The sequence below is a fragment of the Mercenaria mercenaria genome, chromosome 5 (genome assembly GCF_021730395.1).
Source record: "Mercenaria mercenaria strain notata chromosome 5, MADL_Memer_1, whole genome shotgun sequence".
Classification (NCBI taxonomy): Eukaryota; Metazoa; Mollusca; class Bivalvia; order Venerida; family Veneridae; genus Mercenaria; species Mercenaria mercenaria.
The window spans coordinates 54,831,918-54,850,501 of NC_069365.1; the positions used below are offsets into that span (position 1 = coordinate 54,831,918).

The 18,584-nt window shown below is 33.5% G+C and overlaps 2 protein-coding genes across 4 annotated transcripts in view; one reads left to right on the forward strand and one right to left on the reverse strand.

Annotated features, from left to right (window-relative positions):
• LOC123557260 (uncharacterized) overlaps positions 1 to 18,584 on the reverse strand; it is a 291,086-nt gene that overhangs the window by 39,487 nt on the left and 233,015 nt on the right. The gene's annotated exons all lie outside the window — the stretch shown is intronic.
• On the forward strand, positions 264 to 14,838 carry LOC123557261 (ankyrin homolog). 3 transcript variants are annotated; one of them, XM_053543625.1, is made up of 6 exons: positions 264 to 303; positions 1,193 to 1,339; positions 1,758 to 1,870; positions 5,203 to 5,323; positions 6,616 to 6,818; positions 8,274 to 14,838. In XM_053543625.1, the coding sequence occupies exons 2-6, from the start codon at positions 1,204 to 1,206 to the stop codon at positions 8,493 to 8,495; spliced, it is 795 nt and encodes a 264-aa protein (XP_053399600.1). In that variant the 5' UTR covers positions 264 to 303; positions 1,193 to 1,203; the 3' UTR covers positions 8,496 to 14,838. The 3 variants fall into 3 exon arrangements, with proteins under 3 accessions (XP_053399600.1, XP_045204567.2, XP_045204566.2); XM_045348632.2 differs by lacking the exon at positions 264 to 303 and adding an exon at positions 312 to 406; XM_045348631.2 differs by lacking the exon at positions 264 to 303 and adding an exon at positions 487 to 910.

An 18,584-nucleotide genomic window follows, 5' to 3' on the forward strand; every position in this document is an offset into this window, starting at 1 on the left:
TGACGTTTCAAAACAAATAATAATGTTTAGTTCCGGTTTTGTTTTATCAGTTGCAGCGTAACGTTATGAATTTTTGATAAAATAACGTGATTTGAATCGAGAAATATACTATCAGGAACTAATAGGAACTGTCAAGGTATTGAATTTTTATCCCGTTTTTTAAATAAAATATAAATTACTACATAAATCTTCTACATATATGTAGTTCGTAATACGTCATTTACAGCACGAGAGTCATCTTACACCCCGGGGTGTAAGATGGAGTTTTCCAGCACCGGTAAAAATACCGGAAATACCCGTCTGGTATGCAAGAAAGTGTATTTAAATGTCTTTTGTGTGTTTGTTAAACGTTGAGTTATGAGATATCGCGTTCGGATTCCTTTTGTTCTGTAGCTAGGGACGCTTTGTAAGGGAAAATTAAGAAATATTTTAATAAATTTCGTGTTTTATCTCCTTAGTTTTCCATATTTTATTCATTTATTATTCACTTATTGTTTCATTTTATTTTTTTCAACAATTTTCCTGCCAATCGATTAAAATAAACCGTTGAACAACTTCTGCCGCAAATTATCACCATCAGCAGATCATAGCTAAATCATTTCAGCTCAGAGATGACTCAGATGTGATATTTATGGCATACATGGCATAATACTGTGAAGGATCTTTGATCTGAAATGAATCTCGATTGAAACCTAACCAGATTCAGCCTGATTTGCACATCAATTTGGTACACATTTAGTATATGCCTGATCAAAATATCACAACACATTTTAGTGTCCATGCAGGTCATGTTGTACGAATAGAGCCATTCTAGTGATGATTTCACTGATCTAGTCAAGTTGTCTTGCTTTATATATAGTCCTTTTTCTGTTGAACCCATTTTATAGGTAATAGATAATTGCCATCCAAGGTGAGTCAAAATTTGAAATCCTCAAATTCATATCCCACGAAATAGTCATTTTGACTAAAACCTTTGAAGTTTCATGCCCATGAAAGTAAATGTTTTCATAGTATAGTGATAACAAACCTTTAGAAATTAGTGTAATATTATATTGATATACCTTGCACATTTTGTTTTTCTCACATTTCCGGTAAACACTGTCATAAACCATTTCACTGCTGAAAACATACCTGGGGCTCAAATTAAACTCCTCATTTATATATAATGTTGATATAATGTCTCTGTTTACAGTATACACAAGAATGAATCCGGAGCAACAGCTGCATTTGGCAGTGAAGGAAAAAGATGTTAAGAAGATTGAACAGTTGTTAAACAATGGTGTGGACATCAATTGCTTGTTTTATGGGTGGACTCCTTTACAATATGCAGTTAGTCTAGGTAACACTCATTTTTTTTTATATCCTCAGGTATGAAGTGGTGACTATATATATTAGAGTCACATGCAGCATTTGGATGGTCCATCTGTAAGTCCTTCCAGAAGGCATATCTCTGAAACTGTTAATTTGATTTTCAAATTACTACACCAAAATAATAACGATCGCTATCATAAAACTACAAGATACACACATGGCCCAGATACCTAAGGTCAGGGTCACACTTCAGAGTCCAATAAGAAGACTTAAAATTAAAATGAAGTGTTCAGCAGCCTTAAGGAACTAAAGTTTCAACTGAACTCAGATGGTTCAAACTGTAACATAATTGCAGTGAAAACATTGTCCAGATAGTAAGCTCTTGTTTGCTTTTAAGAATTTGAAAATATGTATATCTGTTTAAAAATATACATGTATGTTTTTAGGGTTAGAAGAGGTTGCTTTGTTGTTAATAGACAAAGGATCAGACATACACAAAAAACATCATAAAGCTGATGGCTGTCCTCTAGAAGGTGCTATAAAAAAGAGATTACCAAAGGTAGTAACAATTTTCTTGACATTTATTTTACACAATACTCACATAAGGCTATTTTAAACAGTTTTTAAGAACACCCTAAAATGACTAAATTGCCTTAATTGATGACTTTTCAGTTGACAAATAGATGAATATTTTATGTTTAATTTTACATCAAATAAAATAATTTTTGGACAATTTTGCTGCTTTTCATTGTAGGTAGAATTGCTTTGTCTTGTCATAATTTACCTATGCAGGAACCTTTTTTTATGAATCACTATGTGGGTTTGAGCCTCACTCGGGGCATTGAATTCTTCATGTGAGGAAGCCATCCAGCTGGCTTACTGTAGGTCGGTGGTTCTTAGTCTGTGCCCGCTCATGATGAAATAATGCACGGAGGGGCACCTGGGGTCTTCCTCTACCATAAAAAGCTAGAAAATCGCCTTATGACCTATAATTGTGTCTGTGCGATGTAAAACTCAGCAAAAAAATTTAAATTATTCCTTTCAAGTCTAAATTGCAGCTTAGATATACTCCAAGGCTCCAAATAAGCCTCATTAGCATGTATGTTATTTAACAATGAAAGGAAAAATTAGTATAAACAACTAATACTAGTGTGTTTCCATATAAAACATAATCTGTCAGTAACAAAGTTTGAAAACCTTGTAAGTTGTTATTTCTGACGAAGACATAAAGGTCGAAACTAGTCAAGAATGTGTTGTCTTGGTATTTTTAAATCCTTTTGATCTATTAAGAAATATAGCAATCTTTTCCTGATATATAAAACTTTTCTTAAAATTTGTTGTCAAACCATCTGGAGGTCAGTGTCTTTAAGAGCCAATCCCATAATAGAAAACAGTGACATATTCATTAAAAGTAGGTATTTTTAATGGATGAATCCAAAATTAAAAGCAATTATCAAATGTAAAATCATTTGAGTAATTTATTTGAACTGCTCAACTGGAATGTGCCAAATCTCTTGTATCGTAATCCTATTGACTGTTGAGCCCATGTTCAGGTTCCTGGTTACAAAGTTTTGAGTTACATTTTTGTACTTTCACTATATCTCTTTTATTACTCAGTGGGTCTTCTCACAGGAACCTGAAATTTGGCCAACACAAGTCTATATAAAAAAAGACACGCTCTTATGGTTTTTTTATATAGAAGCGGGGTTGGGGTCTTTTTTATATAGAATTGTGTTGACTTATGGATAGAATTTCAGGATCCTGTGGTTTTCTTTTAGCTTGAAACAGTTGTTTCTCACCAACAACCTCATCTTGTGATATAAGGAACATAACCCAGGCCAATTATTCATGAGGTATGCACCCTGTTTACATGGAATGTCAGGATAAATTTTTGATTCATTTCTCTATCTCTGATATAACTGAATGGTTTTAAGGTTATTTCAAGGGGTTGTTAACTTTAACTTTTTAAGCTTTAGCGCAGTTGCTGATCTATTTCTTTCTGGGTTAAATATGCAGGTAGTACCGATATCAGACAATTCAAGTTGGTTGAATGAAAATGTTTCAGCAGATGAAATATTTAAAAAAGCCCAGTTTATATGAAAGGTAGATGCAATGAAAAATAGAGATGTCTGTTTACAAGTAAGAGCTAGACAGAAAAGTAATAAAATGCATTTAATATAATTATGATGTGTACTGTTTACTTTTTTGCAAGATGTATGCATGTTGTAGTGACAGTTTATATAAATATTGTTAACATATGCATATGAAATCATATTTAACAATATAGGCTATCAGAAATAAGCAAAAGAAAAAAATATTTGTTAAATATTATATCTAAAAATTGGTCATATTCTGTAAAATCAGTCTAAAACCAAGTATTTTATCTAAATAACTCGGAAAAAAGCATGGATACCCATGATTTTTATGTTTTCATTCTGTTGTAGAGATGCAAGCCAGTATACAGTACACAGTAAAAAAAGAAAAAAGTTGTCTGGTGGAAAAGATGCTATTATAAAAAATGTGCAATTTTTGTTAAATTTTTAGTACAGTCAAACTCTGTTCGCTCAAACTCTGATAATTAAACGCACCCTTCACTTGAATTCATCATCATATGTCCTGGCAAATTTCCTATGTAGTGTATATTGTTGTTAACTCGAACAAATTCTGTTGGTCCCGACTAGTTTGAGTTTCACGAAGATTGACTGTATTTTATATGAGAGATTTTCTCGAAAATATAATAATAAATATATATATAAATAGAGGATATTACATGAGTGTATTTTCATATTGAATTTATTAAACAATTTGAATAAAATAATAAAATGCGAGGCTCTGCCGAGCATTTTATCAATTTTATCCAACGAGTTTAATAAATTCAATGTGGAAAGTCACAAATGTAATATTCTTTTTATCACATGTTAGTTTTTTCTTGTGAAATATCAAAAATTCTACATTCCTTTACTATATAAACAAGTCAGTTTCACCAACGTCTCCTATACTAAAAACAACGTCAACGTCAAAGCTTTATTACACTAGTGTATTATCGTTTTTATTTAATGGCTTTATTACACTCCCGCGACGTCAAACATGTGATAAATATATATAAATATAAAAAATAAAAAAAAAATTATTATATCATGTTACTACATCACTACCCAATTTAAATGCCATAAGGGCTACAACTCTTTTAGGCGTAAAAAAAAATGTTTGTTTCCGGTATCCCGACCTACCCTAAATTTTTGGCCCGACTCTAAATGTTTTGGAGAATAGTTTTTTCAACTTTTTAACAAAAAGTTGCAAAACTGCAATTTTTATGCTTTAAACATGGGAAGTGATGTTAGAAATCAACTTACTGCAGCTCTAAAGGCATAACCCTCCTATTTGTAATCATTTTTTGACACAAAAATAATTTCCGAAAAGTCTCCCTTAATAAAAAAAATTTCCAAAAAAAAAATTTCGACCTACCTTCCCTAATTTTTTTGAGCATGTTACCGGAAACAGAGAATTTTATTTTTTAGGCCTTATCAATATTTCATGAATTATACCCCATTTTTACATAAAATAACTGGTTTAAGTTTTGTTGCACTTTCAGTCTATATCTTTTATTACTGAATAGGTTTGATCATAAACTTTAAATAGGTGTTCCATATCATCATCACCTACATGATAAAACAGGATTAATAAAAGGTAACTCTATTCCATGAATTATGCCCTATCTTTAAAATGCACTTATATAAAAAGTACTGCAAATTTGGTTTAAACTTAAATAATTGTTCCACTTTAATATGAACATCATATATCATAAGGTCCATTACTCCAGCACCAGTTTGTTTTAGGAATAATCCCCCTTTCTTACTTATAATTTTAATTTAATGTTGTTTAAAAACACAGGTTTTGAAGGTACTGCTTGATAAAGGCATAGATCCCAACACAATTCTCAGTGACGGTAATCCAGCAATATTTACAGCAGTAGATAAAGATTATACTGATATTCTGAAAATACTTATTGATGGTAAGTATCATGATATAATTTAGTAATATTATGTATGTGTTAAGTTTTATTTTACTGTTTTTCTGTAAGAGTGTTCGCTGGCTGCAGATGCTAACTGGAATACCAGGCTCAAGAGTAGTTGTTTTGTCAATGTCTGGTTTGGTTTACATCTTTTAGTGTAGACTAATCTTGGTAAACAATGGTGAGAATGGATTAAATCTGCTCACATTTGTTCACTGTGATAATCTGACATGCAATACACAAATTCTGTAATTATTTTATTTTGATTTATCACAAAGTTTTGCACTTTATTTGACATTTGCCATTTTTATATGCAAGCTAGTATCTGGAAATGATATATACTAAACACAACACCTGATGACTGCCTCGGTAGCCTAGTGGTAGAGCGCCTGCTTCAAGTACGGGAAGTCATGGCTTTGATCCCTGACCGCATCATACCAAAGATGTTAGCATTATGGTACTAGTAGCTTCCTTGCTTGATGCTCAGCATCAAGAGGATAGTGCTACCAGTGGTCAGCCCAGTGTCAGTACAATGTATAATGTGACTGTGAGGGGTATCATGTCACATGTCTACGGCAAGATATTCCAGTTAGGCAGCACTATAAAGTTGGGCATTGTGCCCACTGCTACAAGTAGATAACCTCTAACAGCTCTTGTCTTTTGAGTAATGCCCCAGCTAGGACTATATGATATGCCATGGTTAGTTATTAAAAATTGAATATGATCCTATCCCACAAAAAACATTCATATCTTTCAATTCTCAAAGAGTGATGTTTGACTTCATTAAAATCTGAATCTAAAATTCATCACTTTCTCTGTGTTTTGTCAGATTAAGGTAATGTCATTATTGCACATCAGTATTATATTTCAGTATTACACACCACTAAGAATAACTCAAATGATGGTAGTAGAATCTAGCAACCTGTTTTATTTAGAAAAAAAAAGTACATGTATTTCCATATGGTGTTTCCTAATTATAACATAAGCCATTGGTTTGGGTCAAAGAAACCACCCAAGGGAAGGGTAAAAGTGACCTGTTATTACAACTGGTCTCTTATATTTTCAAATGAAACACTCTTGGCCATGAAATTTTAAAAAAAATAAGAATGTTACTAAATTTTAAAAAAGATCTTTGTATCTTTTTGAGTCCTTTAGACTCAGTTATAACATTGCAAAATTTGGAATAATTTCATGAAAAAAATTCATTACAAAAGCAATTCAAAGTTCTTGCACAAAGATGGAAAGAATTTGTGGTTTTAGAAATGTGATGTACTTGTTTTTCTTTGCTGAAGGTAAAGCAGATCCCAACTTACTGAACAAAGCGGGAGAATCAGCCTTGTTCATTTCAAGTAGAGATGGAAAATCAAAGCTTGTGCAGGTTTTAATAGAAGGCGGGGCCGACATGGACTTTAAATGTGCAGAAGCCGGAAACCAGACATCATTAATCATAGCTACAGCAAATGAACAGAATAGTGTTGTGAAACTTCTGTTAAAGGTAACTACTAAAATTGATGAGGGAGTTTACAGTTAGATCCAGGAGAAAATTTATGGTTTGGTTTATATATAAAAGAGGAGTGTTTAGTCTGTTAGCTATAAGAGAGTTTATGGTTAGGTTTTAAATAAATGATATGAGTTTATAGTTAATTTTAAGAAAGAAATTGTGGTTAGGGCTGATAGTTTTAGGCCATTTAAATAATGAGAGTTTATGGTTAGGTTCAAGAAAGAGTTTATGGATATGTTTCCATTGAAATGAGAATTTATGGTAAAGTTTAAGAGAGTTTATGGTTAGGTTACTATTATATAGAAGATGCAAGGTTATAGTTTGTTTTTAGGTTTCTACATTAATGATGATAGTTTATAGTTAGGTTCAAGAGAAAGTTTATGGCTAGATTTCCACTTAATTGGTGAGAGTTAATGGTTAGGTTCAAGAGAGAGTTTATGGTTAGATTCCAGCTTGAATGATGAGATTTAGTTTCAAGACAGAGTCTTAAGTGATTAAGTTTCTATATCAGTCAAGACTTTATAGTAAGGTTACCCGTACGAAAACTTCCATCCAGAAAAACCTGAGAAAACCACCTAAGTTGTAAGGCGGATTCCATTTATTGCAATTCAAGTTAATATAACACGGATTCCACCTATATAAGCAGGAATATGCAGCGAAATATGCATATTTTCTTAGGTGGAACTGTAACCAAGTAAAAATACCGCCTAGCCAATATTTAGCAGGAAAAAAATACACCTTAAAATTCTGTCTAGTGAATTCATTAGCAGGAAAAAATCTTATTTTATAAATTATCTTATAAAAAATTTTTATTCACAAATCATGAAATTCATTAAGTCAGCCTAACTTTTCCACCTTAGCCCTTAGGCGGAATACTTGCAAACTTAGCAGTATTCCATGTCCTTGTTATTTTAGCAGGAAAATCTTTGTTAGACGGATTTTTTAGGCGGTACGTGCTTCCTGCTTATTTAAGGCAGAATCTGGCTAAGATTTTCGTACGGGTTTCATAGGCATTTTTTTCCATCCAATATTGGCAAACTTAGGATCTCTTTTAAACAGCCAAGATTTAAAGTAATACCATCCATGATTTTGCTGTATGTGTTGCATGTGATTACTAAATTGAACAATTTGTACATCTTTCACTTTCACATCATTTTGTATACTAATTACTTTGGTTTTGTCATTACATAAGATGGCTACAGTCTCTTAGTTTACTAGGCAAAATTGCAGGATCTGGAAGTGCACATGTCCGAATGTGGGTGCACATTTCCAAAGGGAATGACAGCAATAATTCAGTATAAGTAACAAAAAGATAGATCATCACTTTACTTATTAACTTGTCAGCAGCTTACAATTTTAGAAGTACTTGACCTATAGTTTCATCCAGTAAACCAAAGATGCAGCAGAGAACAACTGCAAAATGTTTTAATGTATTAATTTCTTTAACAGAATCGGTGCAATATAAACCTACAAGACAACGATGAATGGACAGCTCTCTGGCACGCATACAGCAATAATGATGAAGACATGATGAACTTGTTGTTAAAATCGGGAGCAAATAAAGAAATTCCTGACAGTGATGGACGCACTTTACTGCAAGATGCTCAAGAAAATGATGACGATAGTGTCGTTGAATTATTACAGAGGTTTACCCGATCATGGACTAATTAACCCTTGCTTAGATATTCAATAGAGATTAGCTTTAATTTGTCAGAACCAAAGGATCTTAAATGTAAAGATCTTTCATTGGCTACAAGAGAATTTTAAAGGTCTTTCATCAAATACAAGAGAATTGTAAAAATCTTTCATTGGCTAAAAGAGAATTGTAAAGATCTTTCATCGACACTAGATAATTGTAAAGATCTTTCATTGGCACTAGATAATTGTTAAGATCTTTCATTGGCTAAAAATAATTTTTGAGATCCTTCATTGGCTGATAAATAAATTTTAGGATCTTTCATTGCTACGAGAGAATTGTGAAGATCTTTCATTGGCTAAAAGAGAATTGCAATGATCTTTAATTGGCTAAAAGATAACTGTAAAGATTTTTCATTGGCTAATAGGGAATTGTAAAGATCTTTCATTAGCTGAAAAGATTATTGTAGAGATTATTTATGGTTAAAAGATGTTGTAAAGATATTTCATTGGTTAAAAGATTATTGTAAAGAGTTTCCATTGGCTAGAAGATTATTGTAGAGATCTTTCATTGGTTTGAAGTCTTTCATTGGCTGGAAGAGATCTGCTCAAAACATACAAAATGATGCAGATGGTATGTGAATATGGTTATGAAGTCCTTAAATTTTTAAATTTTCTTTTTTGAAGCAGTAAAAATTATTTGATCACATGTCTATTAATGAATTTAATGTAACTGTGAATTTATACGAAGGTTTTACTAGCATTTTCACTCCTGGTGACTTTAGAATGATACTGTGAGCCTGAAAAGTTTTTCTTGTTGTCAAATTATGACATTTAAGTACTGTATTATACTTCAAAACACAAAGAAAACATGTATATTTACTACAGTAGGATTCAATAGACATGTACTGCAATGCACTTTACAAAGTTTTCATATAAAACAGCTTATGATAAATCAGTCACATGTTATATATAAACTTGTATTGGCATATAATATCTACTCATACATTCACAATTTTTGTGCCCCCAAAGGGAGGATATAGCTAGTACACTGTCTCTTTGTACCTCTAAGTTCATTAATCCGTCCAAAAATGCTGTCTGTATGCACCTGTAAGCTCATTAATCCATCCAAAAAAGCTATATGTGTCTCAGTTATGTTTTAAATGATTCAGTGGAAACCAGTGAAACTTCACAAAACTGTTACGCATGATAAGAAGGTGTTTTATGCACAAGAGTCAGGTTTGTACCTCCTCAAGGTAAACAGATAAGGACCCTATTTACAACTTGACAGCAAAAATGACTGTTCATTATACAGTAGACTCAGCATGAAAATGACTGAAATGAAAGTCTTATACCTGTTCATTCAGGGATGCAGCATTTGAAAAATACTTATATAACAGTCAAAGCTGTCTTTGCAACCACCCGTATTAAGTAGTCGCCTGCCTTTAAGCAGCCAGTGAGCTAACTTCCCAAATTGACTTTTTGTTTCTAAATTCAGATTGTTTTAACCTTACGCCTGCTGGCGGCAAGTGATTTTGCCTTTGCGACCAGTGCAGACCAAGATCATGGTCTGCACTGTTCGCTATTCAGTCAGTAAATTTTCAGTGAACACCCCTATGAAACATAAGTGGTACTGCCCAAATTAAATGATGGACCATTCCATTTTAGAAATTTAGCAGGGTAAAGGTTAAGCAGCCATATTGTGCCACTTCCTTGGATAGTTGCTTAATACAGGTTTGACAGTATGTATGTACAGGGGTATTTAATGTTTGTTACTAATTATTAAAGTTACAGCAGTAATACTAGTGCTTCAGTTTTCTATGCTAATAATTTGTAATTATTTGCTTTTCTCATGTCAAGTACTTGTAGGTGTATAGAATAAATAATACAAAGTACAAAATTTTGTAGAACAGTAAAAGAATACTGTAAAATCTGGTAAATAAGCGTATACGCTTATAATAATTTTAGTGACACTTTTATGCACCTATTTTTGATATGCGCTTATACTTAAGCCTAAACTATGCACTTATATTTGATATGCGCTTATAGACAAGCCGCTTGCGCCTATTTTTGATATATTTGGAAAATTGACAGTGCTTACCTCGGTTGAGAAACCGAAAGCAAAACATGAACATGTGCAGTAAAATAGTTCCTTTTATTGCATACAGTTTAATTTACGTAATGAAAGCATTATGATCATACATCATTTGTAAATAATGTTCAGTCTCTCAGGCCATTCAATCACTGTTCAACACTTAGATTGTATCATTTTATCCATATTGTTTTCACAGATTTACAAAAGAATGACAAACTGTAATGACAATGCAAACAACTTTTTTGGTATTCAAACTTCTATTTTTCTATTCAACATGCATGATAAGCGTAAACGATTAACATTTAATCTGACAATAGATGTTAATATCTTTTAACACCCATTGGCTATTCAACAGATAAGACCACTTGTCACCTTTATTCGTGATAAACAGTTACACCGTTAATTACGTCTTTTTGCTGTATCTGATGTTTGTTTACCAGTAATCGGATATGCGCCTTCTTTCGAGACAAAATTATGGTAAGAGCTTGACATGCGCTTATTATCCCATACGGAATAACAGTAAGGCCGTATGCACTTACTTTTTATATGCGCTTATATTCGAATATGCGCTTATTTTCCAGATTCTACGGTATATTTACGTGTAGTGGCAAACATGATCATTTTTGTCATTAAAATTTGAGTTGGTGTGATGATATCATCTAGATTGATGTACATTTTTTATGTATTGAAACAAATGTTTATTGGTATAGGCTAATACGATATATTTGTAATGTAATATAAGTAGGATTGTTGATTTTAAACTTTATTCTACTGGTTTACATGAGGTCATATTAACAATGCATTGTTTTGTTTAGTTTAAGCTTATGTCAGATTTTATTAACAAGGCAGTGTTTCCAGTAGTTTAAGCCTTATTCTACTTGTTTACATCTTACTGTATTAGCAGTGCATTGTTTCCTGTAGTTTAAACCTTATTCTACTTGTTTACATCTTACTGTATTAGCAGTGCATTGCTTCCTGTAGTTTGAACCTTATATTCTACTTGTTTACATCTTACTGTATTAGCAATGCATTGCTTCCTGTAGTTTGAACCTTATTCTACTTGTTTACATCTTACTGTATTAGCAGTGCATTGCTTCCTGTAGTTTGAACCTTATTCTACTTGTTTACATCTTACTGTATTAGCAGTGCATTGCTTCCTGTAGTTTGAACCTTATATTCTACTTGTTTACATCTTACTATTAGCAATGCATTGTTTCCCATAGTTTTAGCCTTATTCTACTTGTTTATACCATGTTTTAGCAATAGAAAAACAGAGTTCAGTGGAAAGACATATTATTGGAAGCTTGATTCAACACATGAGCCGTGCCATGGGAAAACCAACATAGTGGGTATGCGACCAGCATGGATCCAGACCAGCCTGCGCATCCGCACAGTCTGGTCAGGATCCATGCTGTTCGCTAATAGTTTCTCCAATTCCAATAGGCTTTAAAAGTGAACAGCATGGAGCCTGACCAGACTGCGCGGATGCGCAGGCTGGTCTGGATCCATGCTGGTCGCATACCCACTATGTTCGTTTTCTCGTGGCACGGCTCACATAATTTATTTTATTCTCATCTTCATCACAGTTTAACTTATAGTGCAATATTGGCATTTTTTGAACATATGATCAGATATGAAATACCGTACTGAAACTGCTGTTTTTGGTTTGTTCCTACTGTCATGTTTTGAGCTTATAGAGAATTTCAAATTTCATACTTGTACGGGTTAAAGTTGAAGGTGTCAAAGTTCAGAAAATTGAAACTCTAACAGGATTTTGATGTAAACATTTATAACATATGTGTATAGTGTATATGTTTAATTTTACATATGTTATTTCCTACAAATACTTAGACACATAATTGTATTTGAATATTTTTATAAGATGTGATGGTGACCTGGTTGGAGAGAGGTTTTAGTCTTCACTGTTTGGAGATTAAGATGATCTGTATATGTTCCTATAGCAGCTTGAGTCATTCAAATCTTTTGAAGTTGAGATAACATTTTCATATGACAGTGTCTTCTTTGGATCACATCCACAGCTCTTGCCATCCAACAAGGGATTTAAAATACTCCTTGGTACAAATATTGTCCATAAATTCACATATATTTTTTTAGCAGTCAGTTTGAAAAAAAAATAGAAACGACAGAGATTTATGAATTTCTATTTTTGAATAGTTTTGAAATCAGAATTCAGTCAAACTTAAAACTACGAATGCTCTATGTTTTGATAGATACTGTTAGCTTATGGAATATATTTCAGTAAATTAATGCCCCGAGAATGATTTTATTTTTATACACTTGAAGGGACATATTATGTGATGGTACTTGTTGTATGTTTGTCTGTCTGTCTCTTAGCGGTTTATATAACTTATGGATGCTTTGGCTTATATAACACATACTTGATAGGCACATTGTTCATGAACCCAATTGCCTTTATGGTCAAAGGTCACAGTGACTGTTAGTAATAAAAGCATTCCTGTGCTATATGTTGAGAATGCCTTGACTTAATTATGACCCACAGATTTGGCAGTGAATGGCCTCTGTTGATCTTGAGGTCTCCAGGTCAAAGATAAAGATTATGAATACTATACAAAAGCCTTCTTTTTTGTTGAGGTTTCTTAGAGGTCGCAGCTACTGTCAAGCTTATAGGCAGTCATTCACTCCATATTTGCAGAATCTCTCATTGGTTTTATTCAACACTGACAGCTTCAGAGCTGTCTTTAGGCATATTCTGCTTGTGTTTTATCATTCAATTTGTATAATGTATAACTTTATCAACATTAATATTTTTAATTATCCATTATCATTTATAAGGTGGATGGTTCAGTTATTAACTTAAAACTTTTGTATTTAAAGGGTTGTATGTATATGTGTTCAGAATAACAATATCAGATGTTTTTTTTAAGGTTTAATGGAGAATTTATATTTATTTCATACCTGTACATTATCATACCAGATAAGAATTTAATAAAGAAATGGAATACACTGTGTCAGAAAATACAATATAAACCAATATGTTGTGTCCCATAACATACATCTCGAAGTTTCCTGTTGATTAAACTACAGGCCTCACTATTTTCAGTCTTCCAGTATCTTGGGTTTAATACTTTTAAAGAAATACTTATAGGCATATTATTAAAAGGAATATTATGTAAGTCACTTTTCTACGGACATGTTTAACTTCTTGTTGCGTTTATCAACTTACACAAACTTGCATTCATGATATCAACATTCAGTCTTGTTTGCATATTCTAAAGTCAGTCTTGCAAGAGTTTTATGACAATTCAGTCTGGTTTGCATGACATCAAAAGGCAGGCTCGTATGCTTTATACCAGCATTCAGTTCCACAGACTCACAACTTTACATGACATTCTTTCACAGACTCACAACTTTACATGACATTCTTTTACATACTCACAACTTTACATGACATTCCTTCACAGACTCACAACTTTACATGACATTCTTTTAAAGACTCACAACTTTACATGACATTCTTTCACAGACTCACAACTTTACATGACATTCTTTCACACACTCACAACTTTACATGACATTCTCTCACAGACTCACAACTTTACATGATATTCTCTCACAGACTCACAACTTTACATGACATTCTCTCACAGTTTCATATGACTGAGGTCAGCATTCAGTCTCACATGCTTGATATCAGCATTTAGTCTCACTTCCATGATATCAACAATCATTTCACACAAACAATATTAACATTCAATCTCGTGCATGACATCATCATTCAGTCTCTCATATATGATATCAACATTCAATCTTACACACATGATGTCATCATTCAGTCTCATAATTATGATATCAACATTCCATCTCGCAAGCATGATACTAACATTCATTCTCTCATACATGATGTCAGCATTCCATCTCGTGTTCAGTCTTTCATACATGATATCAACATTCAGTGTCACATGCATTATATCAACATTCAGTCCCACATTCATGATTTAAACCTTCAGTCCCTGATGATATCAACAGTCAGTCTCAGTTTCGAGATATCAGCAGTCAGTCTTGTGCATCGTATAATTTTGGCATAAGCAACTTGAAAACTTTGAATGTTACAAAGCACAGAAAAAGTGAGATATAATATTCCATATGTTAAATTGTTAAAACGATTTTGGTATATGTTACTGATGTCATTGAAAACGGTTTGATAAGATGTGTAAGCATTTTGAATAATTATTTTAACAGTGTTTAGTACCCTGAGTTACTAATTATTAGACTATTAAATAAATGTTTGTTACAACCCTTGTTGAGCAGTTGTTATATGACTGTTGTAGATATACAAAAAAGATTCATTTTCTGGTATATAGATTTTAAACTTACACTTTTTACAATTATCAGCCTGCAGTTGAAACAACTAATTGCAAAGGAGCATTATTACTAGAATCTATGTCTAGGACAAAAGGCATTGGCTTGTCTAAAAGTATGGATCATCATCCCTGGACAAAAGGCATTGGTTTGTCTAAAAGTGTGGATCGTTATCCCTTGATAAAAAGCGTTGGTTTGTCCAAAAGTATGGATCGTTATCCCTTTGACAAAAGGCATTGGTTTGTCTAAAAGTATGGATCATTATCCCTTGACAAAAATCGTTGGTTTGTCCAAAAGTATGGACCGTTATCCCTTTGACAAAAGGCATTGGTTTGTCTAAAAGTGTGGATCATTATCCCTTGACAAAAGGTGTTGGATTGTCCAAAAGTATGGATCGTTATCCCTTTGACAAAAGGCATTGGTTTGTCTAAACGTATGGATCATTATCCCTTGACAAAAGTTGTTGGTTTGTCCAAAAATGTGGACCGTTATCCCTTTGACAAAAATGCATTGGTTTGTCTAAAAGTATGGATCATTATCCCTTGACAAAAGGCGTTGGTTTGTTTAAAAGTATGGATCGTTATCCCTAGACAAAAGGCAATGGTTTAACTAAAAGTATGGATCGTTACCCCTGGACAGAAGGCGTTGGTTTGTCTGAAAGTATGGATCGTTATCCCTTGACAAAAGGCCTTGGTTTGTCTAAAAGTATGGATCGTTATCACTTGATAAAAAATGTTGGTATGACTAAAAGTATGGATCGTTATCCCTGGACAAAAAATGTTGGTATGTCTAAAAGTATGGATCGTTATCCCTGGACAAAAGGCCTTGGTTTGTCTAAAAGTATGGATCGTTATCCCAAGACAAAAATGTTGGTATGACTAAAAGTATGGATCGTTATCCCTTGACAAAAGGCGTTGGTTTGTCTAAAAGTATGGATCGTTATCCCTGGACAAAAAATGTTGGTATGTCTAAAAGTATGGATCGTTATCCCTTGACAAAAGGCCTTGGTTTGTCTAAAAGTATGGATCGTTATCTCTGGACAAAAAATGTTTGTATGATTAAAAGTATGGATCATTACCCCTGGACAAAAAATGTTGGTATGTCTAAAAGTATGGATCGTTATCCCTTGACAAAAGGCCTTGGTTTGTCTAAAAGTGTGGTTCATTAGCCCTGGACAAAAGGCGTTTGTTTGTCTCAACGTATGGATCGTCATCCCTTGACAAAAGGCGTTGGTTTGTATAAAAGTCTGGATCCTTTTCCCTTCGACAAAAGGCATATTGGTTTGTCTAAAAGCATGGATCATTATCCTTTAACAAAAGTCGTTGGTTTCTCTAAAAGTATGGATCGTTATCCCTGGACAAAAGTCGTTGGTTTGTTTAAAAGTATGGATCGTTATCCCTGGACAAAAATGTTGATATGTCTAAAAGTATGGATCGTTAAATTATCCCTGTACATAAGGCTTTGGTTTGTCTAAACGTATGGATCATTACCCCTGGAGAAGAGGCATTGGTTTGTCTAAAAGTATGGATCGTTATCCCTAGTTAATATAAAAAGACAGTCATTTTCTGGTAAATAGATTTTAAACTTACACTTTAATTATCAGCCTGCAGTTGAGACAACTAATTGTCAAGGAGCATGTATCGCTAGAATCTATGTCTAGAACAATATAGGCATTCGTTTTTCTGAAAGTATGGATCGTTACCCCTTGACAAAAGGCGTTTGTTTGTCTAAAAGTATGGATCGTTATCCCTTGACAAAAGGCGTTGGTTTGTCTAAAAGTATGGATCGTTATCCCTGGACAAAAGGTATTGGTTTCTCTAAAAGTATGGATCGTTATCCCTGGACAAAAGGTATTGGTTTCTCTAAAAGTGTGGATCGTTATCCCTGGACAAAAGGTATTGGTTTGTCTAAAAGTACGGACCGTTACCCCTTTGACAAAAGGCGTTGGTTTGTCTAAAAGTATGGATCGTTATCCTAGTTAATATAAAAAGACAGTCATTTTCTGGTAAATAGATTTTAAACTTACACTTTAATTATCAGCCTGCAGTTGAGACAACTAATTGTCAAGGAGCATGTATCGCTAGAATCTATGTCTAGAACAATATAGGCATTCGTTTTTCTGAAAGTATGGATCGTTACCCCTTGACAAAAGGCGTTTGTTTGTCTAAAAGTATGGATCGTTATCCCTTGACAAAAGGCGTTGGTTTTTCTAAAAGTGTGAATCGTTACACCTGGACAAAAAGGCATTGGTTTGTCTAAAAGAATGGTTCGTTACCCCTGGAAAAAATGCATTGGTGTGTCAAAAGTTTGGATCGTTATCCCTGGACAAAAGGCATTGGTTTGTCTCAAAGTATGGATGTTACCTCTGGACAAAAGGTGTTGGTTTGTCTAGAAGTATGGATCGTTAACCCAGGACAAAGGGCATTTGTTTGTCAAAAAGTGTGGATCGTTATCCCTGGACAAAAGTCGTTGGTTTGTCTAAAAGTATGGATCGGTATCCCTGGACAAAAGGTATTGGTTTGTCTAGAAGTGTGGATCGTTATCCCTGGACAAAAGGCGTTGGTTTGTCTAAAAGTATGGATTGTAAATCCCTGGATAATACGTGCTGGTTTGTCTAAAAGTTAGGATCCTTAATTACTCCTAGACAAAAGCACTTGGTATGTCTAAAGGTAATGATCCTTGACCCTAGACGAAATACTTATAGTTTCCAAAGCATAGATCTCGAGAATAGTCAAACTTCGTAAATAACTGACTCTTATTGCCTTTGTGATCAGTAATTTTTCTATTTGATCTATATGAAATATGATCAGAATGTTAGCCTAAATGATTTCAAGGTCGATTTTGCAACTGGGCTATCGGGGATAAAAAAGGTCACTAGGTCAAATATAATTGAAACCCATTTTAACACTACGGGTCACGTTTTGTACTTGATTATATGACACTTGGTCAGAATGTTTCTAGGTCAAGTTTAAAAATAAGTCACTAATTTGCATAAAAGCACTCTAGATATACAGGCCATATTTTCTACTTTACCTGTATGAAACCTGGTAAGATAAGACGTTTTATTTTAAGTCGGCAAGACATATAACAATACAACATAAGCTCTGACAGAGCTTTTTAACCGACTGGTCAAAATGTTTGGTTTGTCTTTATAAAATTTAGGTGAATTTCAAAACTGGGTCATCTGAGTTCGAAGAAATAGTCACAATGTCAAATCATGGAACACTCCAGACAGACACCACATTTTCTACTTGAACTACACGAAACCTTGTCAAAATGTTTGTCTATATGAAATCTAGGTCCGTTTTGAAACTGGGTCACTTGGTCATCTTGAGTGAAACAGGTTCAATGGGTTAAATAGAAGAAAACTTTGGTAACACCATATAGCTAGGTGTTATTTTTCTACCTTTTTGTACGAAATTTTAAGCTAGACAGAATATTTGTCTTTATGAAATCTAGGTTTTATCTGGGGTCAAAACTACGTCACTAGGTCAACTTTTCAAGTCTCCAAAGGCCACATTTTCTACCTGGACGTAATGAAACTTTGTTACACTTGTATACTTAATACGTTACTCGGTCGAATGAGGCCAACAAAGCAATGTCATTAGGTCAAATCATAAAAACCTTGGTTACATACTAATTAAAATCTGAAAAGTAGATCCCTCGGAAGCACCGAGAACAAGGCAAAC

Bases quoted from the DNA above. Each gene is read 5' to 3' on its own strand.
- LOC123557261 (XM_053543625.1), top strand. From the start codon at position 1,204: ATGAATCCGGAGCAACAGCTGCATTTGGCAGTGAAGGAAAAAGATGTT. The intron at 5,324-6,615 runs GTAAGTATCATG...TCTTTGCTGAAG, and splicing joins TCTGAAAATACTTATTGATG to GTAAAGCAGATCCCAACTTA. The intron at 6,819-8,273 runs GTAACTACTAAA...TTTCTTTAACAG, and splicing joins TTGTGAAACTTCTGTTAAAG to AATCGGTGCAATATAAACCT.